This window comes from Alexandromys fortis, unplaced genomic scaffold, assembly GCF_014885135.2.
Source record: "Alexandromys fortis isolate MF-2015 unplaced genomic scaffold, M_Fortis_MF-2015_v1.1 scaffold_4, whole genome shotgun sequence".
Classification (NCBI taxonomy): Eukaryota; Metazoa; Chordata; class Mammalia; order Rodentia; family Cricetidae; genus Alexandromys; species Alexandromys fortis.
In genome coordinates, this window is record NW_026067944.1 from 33,965,363 (window position 1) to 33,986,927 (window position 21,565).

The 21,565-nt window shown below is 38.7% G+C and overlaps 1 protein-coding gene across 1 annotated transcript in view; it reads right to left on the bottom strand.

The window, feature by feature from the left end:
• Positions 1-10,382: 10,382 nt before the first annotated feature.
• Positions 10,383-21,565, bottom strand: part of Trat1 (T cell receptor associated transmembrane adaptor 1) — a 37,036-nt gene continuing 25,853 nt past the window's right edge. Inside the window, exons 4-6 of the mRNA XM_050149056.1 lie at positions 17,363-17,424; positions 15,304-15,392; positions 10,383-11,289 (exon numbers count right to left, since the gene is read on the bottom strand). Of these exons, the coding sequence (XP_050005013.1) occupies positions 11,017-11,289; positions 15,304-15,392; positions 17,363-17,424 (424 nt within the window). The 3' untranslated portion in view covers positions 10,383-11,016. The remainder of the gene's footprint in view (positions 11,290-15,303; positions 15,393-17,362; positions 17,425-21,565) is intronic.

A 21,565-nucleotide genomic window follows, 5' to 3' on the forward strand; every position in this document is an offset into this window, starting at 1 on the left:
ATCCACCATACTTGAGAAAGAGTCTGTCTTAGTTTTCTTAATGTTTTTATTGCTGTGATAAAGTATCATGATCAAAAGGAATGTGGAGAGGGATGTGTTTATTTCAGCTTATAGTTTCCATCTTTGAAGGAAGTCAGAGAAGGAACCTAGGAGCAGGGGCTGAAGCAGAAGTCATAAAGAAACACTGCTTACCACCTTGCTCACCGTGCTTTTCTCAGCTTGCTTTCTTACATAGTTCTGGACCATGTGTCCTAGAAGTGGAACTATCCACAGTGGGCTAGGCTTTCCCATGTCAATTTCTTATTAAGAAAATGCTCCACAGGTTTACCTACAGGCCAGTCTTGTGGAGATAGTGTTTCAATTGTCATCCTCTCCTCTTAGATAACTCTAGTTTGTGTCATCTTGGTACACAGCCAACCAGATTAGTCTCTTTTGCTGTTTTTCTGCGGGTTAGCTGGCCCACAGACTTCTGGAAATTCTCCTACCTCGGGCCTCTGTATCCCAGTAAGAATACCTGGACTGTGCTTTACAACTAATATTTACATGGACTCTGGGGCTTAAATTCGAGTCCTCGTGCTTGCTGACAAACACTCTTACTCACTGGCCCTAAGCTCTAGCCTTCTGCCACGGTTTTGCATTTTCTAATGTATTCAACTTACATGGTTCTTGGTGAAAGCATCACTCTTTATCAATCTAATATTTAATCTACCCTTCTTTCTGTATCTTGATTTTACAAAAAGAGTAATGTGCGTAAGTAAATAGCCTACATGAGTAGATGAAGGTGTCATTAATTTTTTCTGCTGTGTAGTACTCCATTGTGTAAATGACATCTGTCCGATGTGACCAGGCTTTGACTTGACAGATTACATCATAAGCCCACACTCAGTCATAGTGTATCATTGAACCAGGCATGGTCACATCTGCAAGACAACTGTCTAGGACAGTTCTCTCAGAAGCAGCAGGTAAGCAGGGCAATGGATTACAGAATATGGGAGTCTCCTCTAATATGCTGGATAACTCTGTAGACTGAAAAAAACATTTAAAATTTTTAAAAATAAAATCATCAAATCCTTCCTTTAACTGTTATATCTGTGTAGATCCTAATGAGCAGGTATCTCAGAAAATAGATTTGGGATTCAACACAATGAAAAGGGTCCCTGGTGTTTTGGACATTTTGAATAGAAAAGGGTGTGGCTCCCCAAAGAAGCCATGAATCAATATGTTGTTATTTGCATCTTACATAAGTAAGAAACAGTTTGATTTAATTCAAATTTTATTTTTATTTTTTGTTTGTTTGTTTGTTTGAAGACAGGGTTTCTTTGTAACTTTGGAATCTGTCCTGGAACTAGCTCTTGTAGACCAGGGGGGCCTTAAACTCAAACAGATCTGTCTGTCTCTGCCTCCTGAGAGCTGGGATTAAAGGCATGTGCCCCCAATGTCCATCCCAACTTTTATTTTTTAAATGAAACTTGATTTTAATATAAAGCAAGTGGAAAGGCTTTCTTTTGGGATTTAACGTCTTGTCAGAAGAGTGACACATGCTTGTTTTGAAGCACATCCTGGAGGGACGCCATGAGGATCTGGAGAGTTTTTGGGTGACTGGATTTGTGTCTCGGCTCTTCCAGCTTCATTGCAGAGCTGTTCTGAGTTCTTCGGACATGTCTGAGAATAAGGAGAAAACATCAGGGCAACTGCTGTCCACTGTGACAGGGAAAGGGCAGCAGCTCACGACCGATGTGGATAGGGGATTTGGTAGGAATTCTCTACCTAGTAATCGTGAGAGGAAAACTGTTTCCAACATGCTGAGCATGATTAAAATCATTGTATAGTCTCTCTTTCTTCTTACATTATGTGGAAAAGACATCATGAACAGATTGCTCAGTGACAAGAAGCTCTCAAAACACACAAAAATGAGGAAAATAACATTACTCGTGTTTTGCTCCTTGGGAAACTTCTGGTCCAACCAACAGCTGTTTGTTGTTATGCTGTTTGGAGGCCTTCTTCCTCCCCTCCCAAATGTACAGATGAGGGGGGGGGGCTATTATAAATAAACCGTGATTGGATTACTAAAGCCTAGGGACCCAGTAGAATGATTTATTGTGAGAATATTTAATTTTGGAGGAATGGAATGAATTTCAAATCTCACCACAGCCTTTGTTTGCACCTTTCTTCAGCAGAGGCCCTTTTTCTATACAGAACACAGAGTATTGATCAACACGCAAAATCTAATTTTCTTTCATTTGAATACCCCTGAAAGTAGAGTCAGAGTGGGCCCTTTGTTGCTGACATATACGCAGGTGCTATTGAATAAAATGCACAAGCAAATAGCTGAAGTTCTTGTGTTCCTCTATCTTACGGACGCTTCTTTTATAATCGAGTAGGCGTGTAATTCCCCTGATTAGAGTAGGACATTATCCAAATTGAAAGGAAGTAGATTAAATGGCAACATCAGAACTAGGATGAATTATCTCTTGATGAGAACACAATGACAAGGGATTAGCAGGCTTTTTTCATCTTAATTTGCCCAATTATCTTTATTTGTTTAGTTATCCTGGGTAGAAAATGAAGCCAATAAAAATTTCAAGACAGAAATGTGCATCATTTTAGTGGAGCTAATATGGGCAAACAGCAGCCAATGAAGTAATCAAGACACGATGTCAGCATCCATGAGGTCAGTTTGGATGCAATGCTTGGTTAGTATTTAGTGTGCTTACTGCTTGTGCTCCATGTGCACCCTAGACAGGCATTAATCCCGGACTTGACAGGAATTTTGACTTTCTTTTCCAGTCTCACTCTGCTCTCACCCCAGGGCTCTAAATTCTGAGAAATGAAGCACCAAGTCGCCCAGTAGCCACATCACAAAAGATACAGCTCTGGTAAAGCCTGCTACAGAGGGGCCAGGAGGTTCTGTGTCACTCTAAAGTGGTTCAGAGGGATGGGTCTCTAAGGAACCCAGGCACAGGCTGTGCCTCTCTCCTCTTCTAACACTCAGAGTCTAGGACTGTGCCTGCCGCAATATAGGTAAACAATTAAATTTTGATAAATGCTCTAAACACATGTATAGGAATGAATGACCTTTCTCATTCCACACTCAATGTTCACTCAGTGTGTCTTTCTAATACTTTTCTTCCATCAAGAAAGATTTATACAAGTGCTTCAGTATAAAACAAGAGGCTGGAAAGCCAAGCAGAATTGCCAAACTACATGGGGGAATGTATTTCAGCAGGAAAGACCCCGCTTATTCAGTAGGATGTTTATAAGTAGACAAGATAGTCTTAAGCACCAATCTCTGCAGTAATGAGGAACATCTATTATACATGTTCTTGAATGAGATGCCAACCTCTCTCATGCTCAGGTTTCTTTTATGTACATTGCAAAGTAAGGCTGGCATTCAAATAAGAAAAGATAAAATCAAACTGTTATTGAAAATGTTCATTTACCATTGTCATGTTCTAGATGTGAGTTTTTCTACAACACTTTGCTCTGAGTAATTCTACGTGGCTTTGTTTGTGCACACCAAATTAATTCTGTTTCATGCCCTCACCTGTCAAGCCTGAGTGACATTCAATTATGAGTGTGTTTTGGGAGACCATTCCAACTCCTTAGGTCGTCTTTTATGTTGCCCAAAAGATGAGGCTAGAGAAAAAGAGCCAGTGGGGTCATAGCTTGAAAGATGAAAGGAGGGTCCTGTGTAGGAATAAAAGCAAAATCAGATGCTATTATTAATAGAAAGCAAGAAGGACAGACAAAATGGGTCTTGGGCTGGCTAGGACAGTAGAATAACAATCACCACAGAGTAAACTCTAGAAGTATTTGCTAGAAGAATACCTTATGAAGCCATTTTGAAAATACCAACATTTCTCCTTTTAGATAATGCTTACTTCTACACATGTAGCCTTGTCTGACCTCCTCAATAGCAATGTAAGTAGACTTAAGCAGATATTTTTTTTTTTCTGAGTAAATGAGATCCTCAATCTCCTTGTTAAAGCAAGAGAAGCTGCAGTTGTGGACTTTAACTTTTCCCCTCATGGCTATAAAAGAAGAAAAAAAAGTGCCAGAGAGTCTTTTCCAGTACAAGTTATTAATACTGCAAGTATTTATATTGTCTAAGAGCACTGACGGGTTAATTATAATAATAATGCCAGGTCTAGTAAGATAAGCAGAGAGCACTGCACACTGCCCTGGGTTTTATCAGGGGGAACGGCAAGTGTCTTCAGTCTTGCAAGTCTTTGAGACTTCCAAGGACAAATTTGTATTAGCAGAGAGACAGGAAGGAGCTGGCAGGGGTTATGAATATTCACACGGGTCTCCTTGTTGCACAGGAAACAAGATTGATATTCTTGTGAACGTTCTCAATTTAAAACCTTAGCAAATCAGACTATCTGAATATGTTTCATGATGCAGAAAACTTTATCTTCTAAGTTAAGGAGAGTGGGGACATCACTCCAGTTTTCTCAGACTCCTTTTGCTAATTGTGAAGACTTCCACTTTTTATTTTTTAAGCCCAGGCTCAGGAAATTCTGTAACAAAGCATAAAACACTGAAAAAAAATCAGGTCTGAGACTTCATTTGTATTTGCAGACATGAATAAAGGAGTGAATAGGATTTTACTTATTAATAATGAAAGGCAGCATATGTGGCATTAATCTTGGACACATTCTGATTATGTCAACTGAGAATGTGTCATTATCACAGAATGGCAAATTGTGCAAAAATATACGTCAGTAGTAGAGGTAGAATTACTTCTTTCCTAAGGTAATGGAACATTCAGAATCTGAATGGAGGACAGAAACTTAGCAGGGAAGATGCTCATACCTACAAGGCAAGCTGTTCCTCTCCCAAACCCAACAGCAGGCTTCAGCTTTTGCCTCCCAGTTAAAGCCTATGTCCCCTGCCCACCTTCTTGTTTGTAGTGTATGCATGTGTGCTTGCACATTCACATGTACGCATGCATGTGTGGAGGCCAGAGGTCAACCTCAGGGGCTGTTCTTCTTATGTCTCCAGTCACAGTTTTTATTTGTTTTTTATTTTATTTTTAATTTTGTTATTTGAGTTTTGTTTGTTTTGTTTTTGAGATAGGATTTCCTCATTGGCCTGGAGCTTGCTGCTTAGGCTAGCCAGGCTGGCCAGCAGCTGCAGGGGCACCTTTGTCTCTATCTCCCCATCCCTGGGATTACAAGTATTCACTGTGGTGCTCAGCTCTTTCACGTGGTTCTAGGAGGTGAGCTCAGGTAGGTAGGTCTTCATATTTGTCAGACAATCAGTTCACAGCGTGAGCTATCTCCCCAGCCGCTGGTGTTCTCCATCCTGCATGAGGGATACTACCATCATCAACATTTCTGCTGGAATCTTGTCTTCTATAGCCTGTTGGACTTCAGTGAATTAGGTCAGATCAATAGCAATTTGGTCATCAAATATCCAGCAAATGAAATTGTCTTCAGGAATATTTACACAATCAAGGCTTCACCTCCTAAAGGTCCCATTATTCTCCTACCCCCAAACAGTGCCACCAACTGGAACCAAGGGCTCAAATATCTGATCCTATGGGGAACATTTCTCATTCAATTCACCATAGAGAATAATTATAAATAATGTAGGAGAGCATACCTCACTAAATTTACATTCTAGCTCTCCTGTCTCTAAATTTTTATCTTCTCTGCTTTTTATGTAAGTTGCCAGTCTTATTAATCAAATGAAGATAAAGCTTCAGAGAGAGTGAGGCTTAAATTATGTGCCTAAACAAATCACTCTGACTTTTTTCTACCAGAAATAAGTTATTTAATACCAAAAGAAAATAAGCAATCATTTATTTCCTTTTTTAACTTTAAGGTAGTATCAATTATTGTACAGCAATTTCCTTTGAACTGAAACATCCTCTTCAGTGGAAAGGGAGTAGAATCAGGAAGTAAACTGATTTTAGAAGCCTAGGGAAGTTTAGACTTGCAAGAGACAGGAGAGCTCCTCCTCAGACTTACAGAAGCAGAAAAGAACAGCCAGGGAAGTGGTTTCTAATAGTCAGTAGCTGAGAAGCAACTGGACTCATCTAGCTGCATACAAGTCATGTATAGAGCTTAATGTTGGAGCTTCTGTGAAATTTTACCCATGTTCTAATGGGTTTTACAGGGATGCAGCTTTAGCCTAACAAGAATGCACTGGTTTTACAAGATAGACTTTCATAACTTGGGTTATTCATTTGCTCACTATTTGGGGTGAATAGATGTGTGTATTGTGTCTCCCCAAGAAAAACCCCTCTGGAAACATCAGTGAAAAACTCAAGGGTTTATAAAATCATCAATTTCCTTCTGTTGATTTTCTTTTTGCTTTTTTCTGTAGGTTTCAGCAGAAATGGGAGCGTTTATAATGATACTCCTTTTGGAACATAAACTCTTCCAGCTTACACAGGTGAAGTATTCCCCTAATTATTTCCTGATGACTTTTAACCCATAGCTCATTATTGTGTCCAAGAACTGGACTAGAATGAATGTAAACTGCAGAATTATAGCAACATGATGTGACTGATTTCGGTATCTTGTCAAGATGAAATAACTTGTAAGAATTGACGTCCTATTTTGGATGAAGTGATAAACTCCAGCAAAAATAGGTAAATCAGAGGAATTTAAGACTTTGGACATTAAACAATGAAGGACAATGACCCAGGAATATGTTAAACAAAGGAGCTGGATACTCTGTTTCTCTACATTATTGTCTAGGACATGTCGCCAGAGGTGGAGGCAGCTTAGGTATCCCATGAAATGAGGAAACAGGTCAAAAAGCAGGGGGAAAATGTTGTAGGAGAGAGTTTGAGTAATGGTGTAAGTTTGAGGATATGTAAGGGGCACTTCTCAAATACTCATACAATACTGACCACAAAATATAAAAATGAGAAAATGGTCTGTCTACAAATTCTTGTTAGGGAGGTTCCAGAAGACTTTAAAACAACACCAGCTATTGCTGTCAGCATGGTTCCCCATGGTAGCCATGTAAAAGACCTGTACAATAAAAACTGAGAGAATGAAATTGAAGATGACACTGGAAGATGGAAAGACTGCCCTTTATCAAGAATTTACAGAATTAATATTGTGAAAACGGTTATATTACCAAAAGCTGTCCTACAGATGAAACACAATCTCCATCAAAATTTCAAGACATTCTTTACAGAACAAGAAAAAAAAATCATGTGGAAGCACAAAACCCAAATAAGCGAAGGCATCCTTAGCAGAAAGAGATATCTCAATACCTGATCTTTGAGTATATTGCAAAGCTGTAGTAACCAAAGAGTATGGTCCTGCTACAAAAGCAGACATATAGATAATTGGACTGAATAGAGGACTCAGAAACAAACCCTTATAGGTACTGCTACATCATTTCTGACAAAGGTTAATGGTGTAACATTGAAGAAAGAAAGACTTTTTAACTGGGAAAACTGAATTTGCACACATAGATCTCTGTCTCGCGCACTCTAAGACAATAAATTCAAAGTGGATCACAGAACTTAATGTAACACCTGAAACTTCAAAATAAACAAAACACCTGCAGATGTAGGCATAGGCAAAAACACTCTGGAAAAGAATTCCTTAACCCAGGGAATAAGAACTAAGTGATGGGAGTAGATGATGTTAGATGTTTCTGCATGGTAAAGGAAATAATGTACGTGAAGAGGGTACGGAATGGTCTTTGCCAACTACATATCGGAGAAGCGATTAATATCCAGGATGCACGAAGAACTGCAAATAGGTTAAGTAAAATAACTGACGTCATCTAGCTAACAAATGCAACAGTGAACTGAATAGACAGTCCTCAAAAGGAGAAATACAAATGGCCAATAAACATTCGCCTTTCTGTGAGGAAAACGCAAATGTAAAGCGCATTGAGAACACATTTCACTCCAGTTGGAATGGTTACCACCAAAGAAACAAATGACATCAAGTACTAGAGATGATATTTACTCTGGTAGGCCTGTAAGCTTGTGCACCCATTAGGAAATCGGGATAGATGTTATAAGAAGATTAAAATTGGAACTAACATATGAGATAACTATTTCTCTCTGGAGGATATATTCAAATAATGCTATATCATCATACCATAGAGATACTTGTGCCTCCATATTTGATGCTGGATTCTTCACAGTATACAGGAAATGGAACCAGCCTACTTGTCCATCAACAGAAAAATGGACAGCGAAAATGTGGTACATATACAGATGGAGTTCTCTGTCACAAAGGAAAATGAAATCATGATATTTGCAAGAATAATTGTATTGGACAAGATAAACCAGATTTAGAAAAATGCTGCACACTTTATTGTGCAGAATCTAGATTTGTAATTACATATGCATCTCTGTGTGTGTGTTGTGTGTGTGTGTGTTCAAAATAGTTTTAAAATCGTAATAATTAAATAAGGTAAAATTCAAAGTATCTTTTACACAATAAAAATACTATCTTGTAAAGCAGGCCATACCTATTGTGAGAACATACTCAACAATTAGACTTCCGGGGTCCCAGAAAATGCTGACATTACTCTGAGGGGGCACACAGGGATCATGAAGGGTCCCAGAGGAACCCTCCGGAAAGACTCTAATCACATCAGTGCAGAGCTGAGTCCCCTTGCAAAGAAAACCAAGAGGCTCTAGGTTGACAAATGATAGGGAAGCAGAAAGGAACTGGCTGCTGCCTAGACTGTCGGTAGCCACGTCTACACCACAATCAAGGTTGTTACAGTGGGCTTGCTTTACAGGATTAAGTCTAACCACATAGTTAAAACCAAGGATACCAGGAAGGTTTTGGATGGCATCCATGTGTTCAAAAAAGGAACAGTACAGATTGTTCAAAGAAGCATAGTCCGCTCAACCTTGGGAATTTTTTATCCAGTGACAATATCTCTCAAGATTTAAACAATGGCTTTTTCAGATGCTCAGCATGCCGAGGGAGTTTTATCACTCATTGGCCTGGACAGCAAAAATAGTTAAAGAAGTTCTCTAAGTGGAAATGTGGGGTGCCAGACAGAGTCCTGCATGGATCTGAGCAACTGGAGATGTCTAGACATTCTAACTATGTGGAAAATTATGAAGGTACTTATTATTATTTTTAAATGGTATCTTAAATAAAAGCATGTGACATCAGAAAGGCAACACCCATGAGGTCTCATCAACATGACTGATTAAACAAGATCTGAACAATGATGATGCCAATGGACATGCCAGCATGGAGGGGGTGAAAGCTTGCAGGGCCTCAACTCTAGGCAAAGAAGTGTGGGCATCTGGGGGCTGTTCAGAGTAGGAGAAACAGTCTTCTACAGGTAGAGCTTTCCAATTACACACATACATATATGTAACAGCATTAAAGAAAGAGAGATCCCTGACAGAAAACAGGAAGGGGTGCACGGGAAGGTTTTAGAAGAAGGAATGGCAAAGGGGAAACTATATAAAACTTCATCAAAACTTTTAAAAAATTAAAAATACTATAAAAATGGAATGTATGGAAAATGCACAGCACGCCACCAGAAAAGAAAAAAAAAATGTATGTTGTTTCCAAGTTTCTCTGTCAAAGTAACCTTTTAAAATACATATTATAACAAGTTAAATCTGTTTATTATAAACTACCAGCAAGCCTCCTTTCTCAGTGGAGGACAATAGACGTTGTTTTGTTCCTGATAATAGTTTTGTGTTGTTGTTTTGTTTTGTTTTGAAACATGGTTTCACTCTTAGCCCAAGCTGACCAGAAATTCACTTTCAGGACCAAAAACCTGGAACTAATAGGGCTCTTCCTGCCTCAGACTCCTGCATGCTGGGATCACAGCTAAGCACCTTCACCCATGCTGAGGCTTTGAGTTAACTGTTTGGGAGACAATGTGGGAGAATCCTTTAGAATTTAAACTGTATGTATGTATATATTTGACCCAACTTCTGATCTTCTAGAGATCTGATTTTTGGAGATTAATAATATGAACACGTATCTTTAAGTATATTTAATTTTCTTTAAGGGATTTATCACAAAGAAGAAACTAGATAAGTGTCCACACATGTCTTGGAGCGCTCTCATTAAAATATCATTTGTGAGCACATAAAATAGAAACTTGAATTAATTTAAGTAGCCTTCAAAATTATTTAAATGAATTCTGATTTAATCATAAGTGAGGTACAATGCAGACATTAAAATTATGAAACAAAACTTGGGATGAGGCTCAGTGATAGAGCACTTACCTTTCATGGTAAAGACCCTGGGTTTGCTTCCCAGCATTACCAGAGACATAGTCTAAAACATTTGATATAGGTAGATACAGTAGAAATAAAGCCAGAACATCTTGATACATGAAGAAACTTTAAATAACATGCATGACACTCTACTTTTAAGTTAAAATAAAAAAAGGAACAACCCTTACTTTTACATGATGGTAGTTCAGTAAAATATACACAAACCAGACACAAAGTTATTCATACTGATTATCCCTAGCAGTAGAATTTCTAAGTTCTTAAAAAAATTGTTATAAGGATCATGGATCTATTTTTAATCACAATTTTAGAATAATTATGCTATTTACATATTTGAAAAATACTCCTCAATTTATTCTACTTTTCTTAGCAATGTACTTTTAATTATTAGAAATTATTGAAATTTCTAATTATTTCATATTGATGAAAGAGGAAATGTTTGATTGATTAATATTTTGAGACATTGTCTTTTATCTTTCCTTCAATACATCCTAGGGCATGTATGTACTTTAGATTTTTTAAATTTTCCTAGGTATTACTATACATTTTTAACTATACTTTTTTAACAAGTAATTTTATTTACAAACTGGATTTTGTTGTTTTACTTTTACTACTTGGATATTTTTTAATGAATTCATATTGCTAATTTTAATACATTAGATTGGGTGTGTGGAGACACAATCTCTGAGAAAAGGAAGCTACCATCTCATCAACAAATGAGCAGACTATCATCCTTCTGGTCCTTGTGTGTCACACCAGGGTCTTGTTTTCTTAACCATCTCTGATAGGGTCATTATCAGTGAGCCGGATCATTGTTCAGCTAGACTACATACAGGCTCTCTCTTGGCACGGATCAATCCAAACAGTCTTGCAGGATCATCATGAACACTTTCTTCTACTGCCTGGTTATCAGATGAGAAATCTGGTACCAACTTGTTCTGAGAAATGCTGGCATCCATTGCACAAACTTGTGCATCCTTCTCCCTGTCTGAGAAATTAGCATTCTGCTTCCGGGGCCGTCTACGTTTCCCCTTGATGCTGTGATCCAGTGTGGCATAGCACATCTGACTTTCAGCAGGTACCTGAAAAGAAACATATGTGAGTTTTTCACTGTTGGTCTATTCTTTAATTTTCAATATTTCTATAAATTTTCATGGCTGATTTTGCAAAGTTGACAGTTGAAGACAACAGCAACAAACCAACAGGTAATTCGTGACTTTTGAGTTGGAAAATAAAGATATTTAGATGAATTTCATGGACTTTCCCATATTCAAAATTTACACGAGCACATCAGACCATTTGTCACCTGCTTCTGTCTTCACTTTCACCCCAAGCAGTTACTGCCTTCCATCACTCTCCTGAGCAACTGTACCTTCATTTGTTTAGGAGGGAAAGCACATTATAGGGAGGAATAAAGGGTGTGCTTTCCATAAGCTTAATAAATGGCAACTTAATTATTTAAACAGACCCACAAATCCTTCCTCTGCCTCTTACTTCACATTTTTAAAGGTTTGTAAGAAAAAGGCAAAACACATCTCCTTTTACAACTGACACCTAAGACAGAATGGAACTTGTTACCCTTCCCTTCTGTCCGAGAGGTGGGTCAATGCCGGGAGGACAGCCTCTTCTGGACTAAAGTCTGGATTCCATGTCCTGCCCTTTAAGGTTTTTCTGTTTTGATGCTCAGTACTCCCTGACTCTGCTCTGTGTCCCAGCAAACTTGACAATTCACGGTTGCACACATTTAGGACTCTCATTTGCCTCAACAGACAGACTGGTGAAGAGAGCTATCGACGCTCACTGAGAGCCACAGAGGAATGGCTGTTGGACTTTTGGGACTTGGCTAAACTCTCTTATCTTCTTCAGTAAAATTTTCCCTATCCTGTTTGAGAGACTTGGAGTGCTGTACCCAAGGCCAGCAAGACTAAGTAACCGACCAATGCTGGACCAAGCAACCCAATGCCTCCCACTGCCCTGGCTATAGGGCCCAAGAGAATGCACCAAGAATGGGCATATTTGATGGCATTTTAAAGTTAATATTTACTATCAAGAATAGAAAGCTATCTTTTCCTTTGAGTGAAAAGAAAGACGCACAAGCTGTCAGTGGCTTGCCTAGCCTCACTTGAGGAGTCTGCTGATGACATAGAAAGGAGAATGAGGAGAATGAGGACTGCTTCTCTACTCAATCATCTCAAAAGCAAAGTATATTCTTATCTCGGTCCATCATTTGAGGCAATAATCTCCCCTTAATACCAAAGTATTGGAATTTGGCTTTTGTAATGATAGGAAATCACTCCAAATAACAAGTGACAATACTGCTGTGTTTTATCAGGCAGTGCCAGGTTAAAAAAATGTACGAGTCCCAGGGGCTGAGAGATAGGTCAGAGGTTAACAGCACTGGCTGCTCTTCCAGAGGTCCTCAGCAACCACACGGTGACTCACAACCATCTCTAATGAGATCTGGTGCCCTCTTTTGGCACGCAGGCAGCACACTGTATACATAATAAATAAATCTTAAAAAAATATGAGTCTCAAGAAAGGATCATGGCTGCACATTAGATATTTACTTTAGACTTCCACTTTGACGGATTAGTTTAGGGAATTGGGGGTGTGATGTGGGAGTGTCATATATCAATCTGTTGATTTCATTGGTTAAGCAATAAAGAAACTCCTTGGCCCTGATAGGTTAAAAGATAGGTGGGAGGAGTAAACAGAATAGGATGCTGGGAGGAAGAGGAGGTGAGGTCAGACCCAACAGCTCTGCTCTCTGGAGCAGAGACGCCATGCTCAGCTCTCCTGGGTAGACTCAACAGCTCTGCTCTTTGGAGCAGAGATGACAAGCTCTGCTCTCCCAGGCAGCTCCGACCCAGGATGGATGGAGGCTAGAATCTTCCCGGTAAGCACACCTTGGGGTGCTTACACATATTACTAGAAATGGGCTAGTCCAGGTGCGAGAGTTAGCCGAGAAGAGTCTAGATAGAAATGGGCCAAGCAGTGTTTAAATGAATACAGTTTATGTGTTGTTATTTCGGGCATAAGCTAGCAGGCGGCCGGGGTGCTGGGGATGCAGCCCCGCCGCTCCTATTATTTCAACAGGGGTGCATAGAGGAAAGGGTATGTGTGTCCCCAGAAAGACACTGAAACTACAGGGGATGAAAAGAACCCATCTAATTTCCACTTAGTTCAGAAATTAGAAAGAAGCAAAGGAAGTTTTTGTTGTTATGTTTGTTTGTTTTGTTTTAATATTGAGAACATTTGCACATATGCTACGCAAATGATAATGATCATTTCCAGGAAGAAAAGGAAAATTAATTAAGGTGATAAGATCCTAAAAGACTCAGAGGAAATAGTTTGGAACCTAATTAATAATGGCTTGGGAATGGAGAAGATATTTTTGATAGAGTAAGGAGGCAGGACATTGATCCAAGATCAACAAATAAATAAAAGGAACATCACACGTGTATATCCTTAAATTTTATAGGCTATGGAACACTTGTGAAATAATCTTCTTGTGAGGTTTTCTGGCGAACTCTTAGGACTTAATTTTTGATGGTAGACCAAGATACTCAAGTCTCTGAACCACATACATTGCTTTCAACGGGCAAAGAAACGACACATATGTTTCTCAGAAAACATTTTCTTCCTTCAGCCTACGCTTTTGTGACCCATCCGTACATGAATATTAGAGAAGCAAATAGGGTAGTTCATGATTATGCTGATAAAGTAAAATTGGGCAATTAGGAGAAGATGACTTCCAATGTGAAACTAAATTTATAAAAATGTAATAGAACAGAGACTGAATAGTGTCTCTAAATTCATAAAAGAGCAGACTCAAGGATGTTACATGGTTTTGCATCATTTCCACTTGAGTAAAAACCAGATACATCTCAAACAAAGCTACTCTGTGCAATTCCTATGTGCTTACTTAAAATTTGTATTTACGATTCTTGGTATATTCACAGCTAAAATGGTGTGAGTGGGTCTCTACATTTCTAGATGATTTAATTTCACCTTAATCTCCTTCAAGAGCTTTTCTTTTAACATCATGAGATTAACAGGAGATAATATGTCATGCAGTTTTTCCTACTTTAATAAAATAAAATGTACTTTAAAGATTTGTGCTGTAAGAGTATATGTGTGTATGCATGTACCTATGTACTTCTGTGTGTGTGTGTGAGCGCACGTGTGCACGCGTGTGCGTGTGCAAATGTATGCATATGCCTGCAGAGGGCAGACAGGTTTTCAGATCCCCTGAAGCTTGAGCTACCCGTGACTGTGGGCTAGTCAGTGTGGGTTTTAGGAACTGAACCCGGTCTTATGTAAAACCATAAGATTAAGGGTACCTTAACCACCGAGCCATCTCTCTAGCCCCTGAAAGCATATTTTATAATTAACCAAATATCAGAATGTATATGTGGTGACTTTTTTCTCAAATATCACTACACCTTGATTTCTTAATAAAATTGTTAAAAAGTCTGATATCTTACAAAATTCATGTAGCGAAAAGGAGGAAAATTCTACCACCATGGGAAATTTCCAAACTGTGACCTATTTTTAAAATAAGACTGTTGTATGTAAGCTGGATCTACCTTGGGATTCTGTCTCCTCAAATAGCATCTGGGGACAAGTTCCAGGATGGGGTTTTTTTTGCAAGTTTTTATAAATAGAAATTTTAATGTTGCCTCCTTCATGGGAATCTAAGCAGAGAATGCATATGGGGCACATTAAGCCCAGGAACTGTCACCGCCATGACTAGTCTAGGCAGTAGTGAGAGGATACAAGAGAAAAGATTTTGGAGAAGAAAGAATAATGCTTTAACTGAATGTTTTGATGCTTTCAGGGAGTTATGCATGTATGCACAGACAGGGTCCATTGTTCTTTGAACTATACCTAATTTTGAGTCTTCTGGTGCTCAGTTTTGCTCCTGCTTCTGTATTTCCCTGTAGAGCTCAAGTCTCGGAACTTGACACATGAGTCATGCTGCAAAATTTTTAGCAGGCTGCTCCTAATGTCTATGGGAAAACACTTTTTGTGCTCTTGAAGCACGTCCAGGTGCTTTGAACTAGACCAGATGTGACTTGTGCAGGAAACTTTACCTGTGCAGAAGCGGTGGCTTCTTGCATGTCACTCGCAGATCTCTGTGGCCGAGCTTTCATTTGTTCATAACAGTCCTCATCCATTGGCTCTTGGGAGTAGAGGAGATTTCCGTGGAAAAATGAAAAGTGCTGGTATGAATAAAATGTATGATCCAGAGAATATTTAACTAAGAATATATAGCCTCAAGAAGTATTTAAATAGTACATTAGATGGACATGCAATCAAGTTATGGAAGTGCAAGCTGTTCCTGCAGATCTGACAGCGAAGCCCTTTGCCCACAATGTTACTGACAGACAGTAAGAAGCGCAAGATGCAGACTATATCAAAAGGATTTTCTGTACCCCAGCAGCATGTGGAAGCCTCATCTAAACCACTGTTTAAAATGATCTAGAGATCCAATGGAGTTAAAGGGTTGCCTGTGTTGTCTGCTACATGGGTGTCACTGTACGTGCTACACCATGGCATAAAGCATGGTGCTTTCCAAATTCATCCATGATTATGGCTTTGTAATTCATTCTATGAATGATATGTTTTATTCAGAATCTTTTAAAATACCTCATTCTAATTTTGAATAAAATGACTTAGATTGGGATTTGTGCCCCATCAGCTAGAGTCGTATCAGATAGACAGGACTGTCTCAAGTCCTCAAGATTGTTCAATAACATTCTAAGGATCTCAAACTTTTGTACAGTGTCTAAAAGTGAACAGACTTGTACCCACTACATCCTTCATGATAGTGAACCATCCTATTCTGTGTCATTATTCTCCCAAATGCATCCCTGTACATGTCTACTTAGAGTGGCTAGTTATGCAACCAGAATGTATAATGCACCAACTGGGCCTCAGTGAGGAAGATATATTTATTTTACCAAAAGGTACCTAGTAATCTTTCTGTCCTCTCTGAAAAACAACATGGAAAAAACAATAGAATGGTGTTTCTTAAATCTTAGTTCATGAAAAACTAGCAACAGAATCTTGTGTTTACTTGTTACGTAGAGGAGTTCTAAAGCCAATCCAGGGCATGTGAGGTCAAAATCTTAAAATAAACCCTGGCATATTTGGGTTTGGAAAGTACTGATCTGATGGGCACTGGGCCATTAGAATTTATAAGAATTTAAATATGAAGGATGAGATCGTAATTCTGCAATATGGAACAGAAGGGACATTAGTTTAATATAATGTTCCTGGCTTGTTAGTGTGCAGAAGTTAGAACATGCTCATAATGGAAAGAAAGACAGTTAAATCTTTGAATCATTAGAAAATTCACATTTCTCTAACTTTATAATCCTATACTGGTTTGGATATGTAGACATTGTGATATTGTTAGATCACAGAAAACTTTGGCGTTTGAGACAGAGATTTGCAAGCAGAATAATCCCAGAAGCTCCGCCCGTGAATAGAGTGGAGGATTGGAAAAGCGCAGCCTCTTCTCTCATCAGCTATGACATCAGATCTCAGCTGCTTGCTCTGAGGACTTCAGAGGGTTTTGTTTGGAGAGAAGGTTCGAGTGAAGAGCACTTGTAGAAGAATAGAAGCACCAACCACTTAGTGATGACTTGGTGCTGCTTTCTCCCCACTTGCTATCAATCTAGTCCCAGGTTCTCCATGTAAAGAGTACGGGCTAAACCACAGGAAACCGGAGAAAGTGTTCATGATTTTGGCAACTGAGCCTGTACACAGGCTTCTATATACAGGTCCCCAAATACGGTTTCTGTAGATCATATTCTATTCTAGAAATGACGTTATTTTATAGAATTCTCTGTGCGACAAAATTCATGGGAATAGAACCTTCTACTGCTTTTCTAGTGGTGATGTATTGTTGTTGCTCCAGGAGTGAAATGAAGCTCACAGAGAAGCAGGAACTGCTGGCTTGTACTGACGATCACAGTGCAATTTACAGTGTGGCCCTTGCACACATAACCTACACAATGTACTTTTACATAACCTATGGTTTCTAGAATACCTAACTGTAATGGTTTTAAAAATGAGACACCACAAATTGTTGGTAAAATTATATGGGTTTTTTGACATGTCTAATTATGGAAAAATAAAACTTACCTGGGATTATATTATCTAAGTTACCATAAATTGGAGTATCTTCAACATAATATTCATCAACTCTGTAACAGGGAAAAAATAATTTTCTTTATTAGATAAAATCTGCCTTACACTTAGTAAAATGCAATTACTAAGTAATAATTGGTTGACTAATAACTAATTTCTCAGCTATCTTCAATATCTAGGAAACTATCATATGCTCTTGTTCAACCATAGGAGTCTTTCTATGGTAGAAGGGATCATATATGCATAAGTAAAAGCATGAATCATGTATTCGTGTATCTATGTGTGTCTGTGTCTGTATATGTGCATATTTATGTGCCCATGTGTGTTTATATGCATGTGTGTGTATGTGCAAATTAAAAATTAAGATGGGAACCTTCTTTCACAAAGAAGGATAATATACGATTATTGAGAACTCATGTGTTAGTGACTTTTTGAAGCACATTTCATATACTTTGTTTGTTTGCTGTTCTGATTCTCAAAGCAATTCCAACAGGCCACCATTATATGGCCTTGATTTATAGATAAGAAACATAAAACACACAAATGCATGACTCCTTGATTTCAAGGACACAAAAGTAGAAAATAGCAGGTTTAGGATTAGAATGCAGGTTGTCTGTGCTATTAGCTTTTCTGTCTGTTTGCTTGCTACCAGCACAGCTCTGAAAGGTCCTTTAAAACTACATTGATTAAGTAAATTCTTTAGACTCAGACTGGTAGATGGAATATAAAGATTGATAACACTACAGACAGGAGAGGCCCGAGACTCAGATAGATTAATTTCTTACTTAGCTTTATGAGCAAAATCAGAAATAATTACTGGTTGTGAGAGTTTTCCACTCTTCCAGGGCTCATTCAACCCTTGGGCCAGTCCTACAGAAGGCTATGATTCCCTGTACTGCATTCTCTAGGAATCTGCAATGTGTAGGAGTTAAGCATCCAGAAACACAGTCAGCAATTGCAGAACTAGGGCCACAATGTAAATTTGATTGCAAAGTCCTATGCTCTACCCATATCCTAAGAAGTCATGCAGAAATTTATATAATCTAAAGGCTTTAGCGAAACAGTCCAGAAGATCATGTAAAAACCATTATTTCCTGCCCCTCTAGTCAAATGGACTAACAGGGATACATGAGTTAAATTTTCTTCTGCTTTATGCAAATAATGGTATTATCACAGTAAATATTTTACCAATGTCACCAGACTGCCCTACTGATATCACTCTTATGACAACTGACTAAATTTTATATTGGCAGGGTTGGGACAGAGGTACATAACACTTGGTAGATAAAATTTTATGAAATAGGACCAACCGCTTTCACTTTGAGATTGCAAGTCACAGAGTGTTGGAAGGAATTACAATCAAAGAAAAAGGAAGTCATCCCAAGGCATGACACTGAGTACTTCCCATACTTCTTAAAGAAGACAGAGTATATATAAATAGTAAGTAAGTTTCCTTAAACAGGTAACAGTTCAAAGATGGCCACACAAAATGGTTTAAAAAGTCCAAATGTTGGCCCTCATTTCACTTATCCAATAGTGAAAGACCTGATCTACAGCATCCTTTCCATCCAGTACACCTTAATACTTGAACCAATTGTCTTGATCATGGATTTCCTCTAGATATGCACAAAATATTACAGCAAAAGTTGAAGACTTTTAATAAGATGAGCCATCCATTTTCCCAGCCCACAGAGATAGCAGATGCAACCTGCAAATGATAAATCATGTCCAAAAAATGAATATCACTCTATTTGCTATGAATGAAAATAAGATGTGATTTATAATGTCGGGCCCCGTGTCTGCAGGCTGGTCCCAAATGATTAATCACCTCAAATAAACTATTATTCAGAAGCAGCTGCTTAACGAACAAATTAAAAAACATGTTTTTACTTAGCAATGCCAAATAGGTCCAGCTTATTGCAGACATGTAATAACTTCAACAACAAATGTTTGGCAATGTTTTATGTGGAAGATTACAATAATTGCTGTTTTTTCCTTTGGCAATGCTGAGAATCAAATGTCAGGTCTTGAGCATGGTAAGTAAGTATCTTTCCTCTGAGTTACATACTCAGCTCATATAGTGATTGCTTTTTAAAAAATTAATAACTGAGCTCATAACTGAGACAATAATATACCCTGAGTTTGGGGTCAAGTCAGACTCAGTCTGAAGAGGAACTCTAGATATTAGGTAATTTATTGGCACTTCAAAATTGTAAAATATATTATTTTAACCTCTTTTATGGTCCAAATTTTGAGTTTTCATTTAGAGCTTATCCAGTCACTGCTTTAAAATGTTTACTTTACTCACCTCAAGTGCTCTGTGATGTAAGTAGATTTGAATTACTCTTTAAAACAAAACAAAACATTGCTTCTGACTGGATCCCTTTGAACTTCAATCCTATAAGTTCTAGCTCTAATACTTATAAATCAAGTTCAAAGGGATCCAGTCAGAAGCAATGTTTTATTTTTCTCAACTTCCAAATTCCATAATACAATATAGAGTTCCAACATTCAAGTAAAAAGGTAGGATATTGCTGCAAAACTAATCAAATTGTTCTAAGGAGTTAGGACGTTATCAGGCTGGAGAAAAAAAACAGGCTTGGGGGTCTATCAGAAACTGCTGTTGACAAATGTTAGCTTGATTTACTTAAAAGCATTTCTTTGACTAGGTAGAGGCTTAAGTTTGGGTTGTATTGGCATCTGAATGTTTTCTACAACCACAAAGGAGGGTGAAATTATTTGGAGGATGAATCATTTTGCTAGAGGAGTGTTTTAAGGTTCAGGAGAAGGAGCAAGAGAGAAGCTAATAGAAAGAGGAATGTCTTAGGGTTGTTTGTTTGTTTGTTGCTGCTGCTGCTGCTGTTTGGGTTATTTATTTATTTATTTATTTGAGACAGGGATTCTTTCTGTAGCCCTGGTTGTCATGGAACTCACTCTGTAGACCAGGCTGGCTTCAAACTCAGAATTCTTCCTGCCTCTGTCTCCTAAGTGTTGGGATTAAAAGTTTGTGCCACTACCGCCAGGTGAAGAAGGATGCTTAAAAGAATTCCCACACTAGCTCAGAATTGAGAAATAGACGGTTACTTATTTAGGGATAGACTCACCAATCAGAATCCTCTGCTTTAACGGAGATCATAAACTGAATCCCACAGCCGGAAAAGAGGCTGGATGCATGCTCTACATTGGCATATATAATATAAGAGGCCACGCCACAGTGGGCGGGTAACCACAGGCTGTAAGACTTCCTACAGCAGCCAGGCTTAGTTAATTTTATTGCTGTGAAGAGGCACCATGACCACAACAACTATCATAAAGGAAAACATTTAATTGGGGCTGGCTTACAGCTTCAGATGTTTAGTTCATCATCATCATGGCAGGACATGGCAGCATGCAGACAGACATGGTGCTGGAGAAGGAGCTGAGAGTTCTCCATCTGGATCCACAGGCAGCCGAATGAGACTGCCACACGAGGCCCAGCTGCAGTGTAGACCTCAAAGTCCTCCTGCACAGTGAAGCACTTCCTCAAGCAAGGCCACGCCTACTCCAACAAAGCCTCACCTCCTAAAAGTGCCACTCCCTATGGGCCCAAGCATTCAAACATGTAAGTCTATGGGGGGCCATTCCTATTCAAACCACCACAGGAAGCAAAACCAAAGGGGTTTCTTGGTAATGCAGAGCCAGCGAAGTGAAAAGTAGAAAGTGCCAGGTTTCCCGGGGTTTCAGATGGGCCAGCAAAATAAAATTAAGATTTGACCCTATGGAACACATTAATCCTTTTGGCAAGAGCTGAGTCAGTGAACTGGAGACCCGAAGACTGAGTGGCATAGATTAAAGACTTCAAAGAGAAGGGGGAAGCTAGCAAATATGATCGGAACACAGCTGGATTGTCATGGTTGGCTGTAAAAGGTGTATAGTAGACGGGCAACTACGCAGTGATGCAGCATCAGGCTGCTATTTTCTCATTTCTTATTTTTTAAAGCACGAGCAAAACAGTCTACTTATGTATTAAGGGAAAGATATAAGTGAAGCAGAAAGAATATTGGATCAGAAGAAAAAGGAAAATCGTTACGGGTGTTCCTGAATATATGATTGCTGAACTGTTACTTTCTTCATCAAGAACGCTGAGACAGGCATTAATGTCTTAGACAGGGAATGAGTGGGAAGGCCCCAAAGAGAAGGCCCTGATCCAGAGGAAAC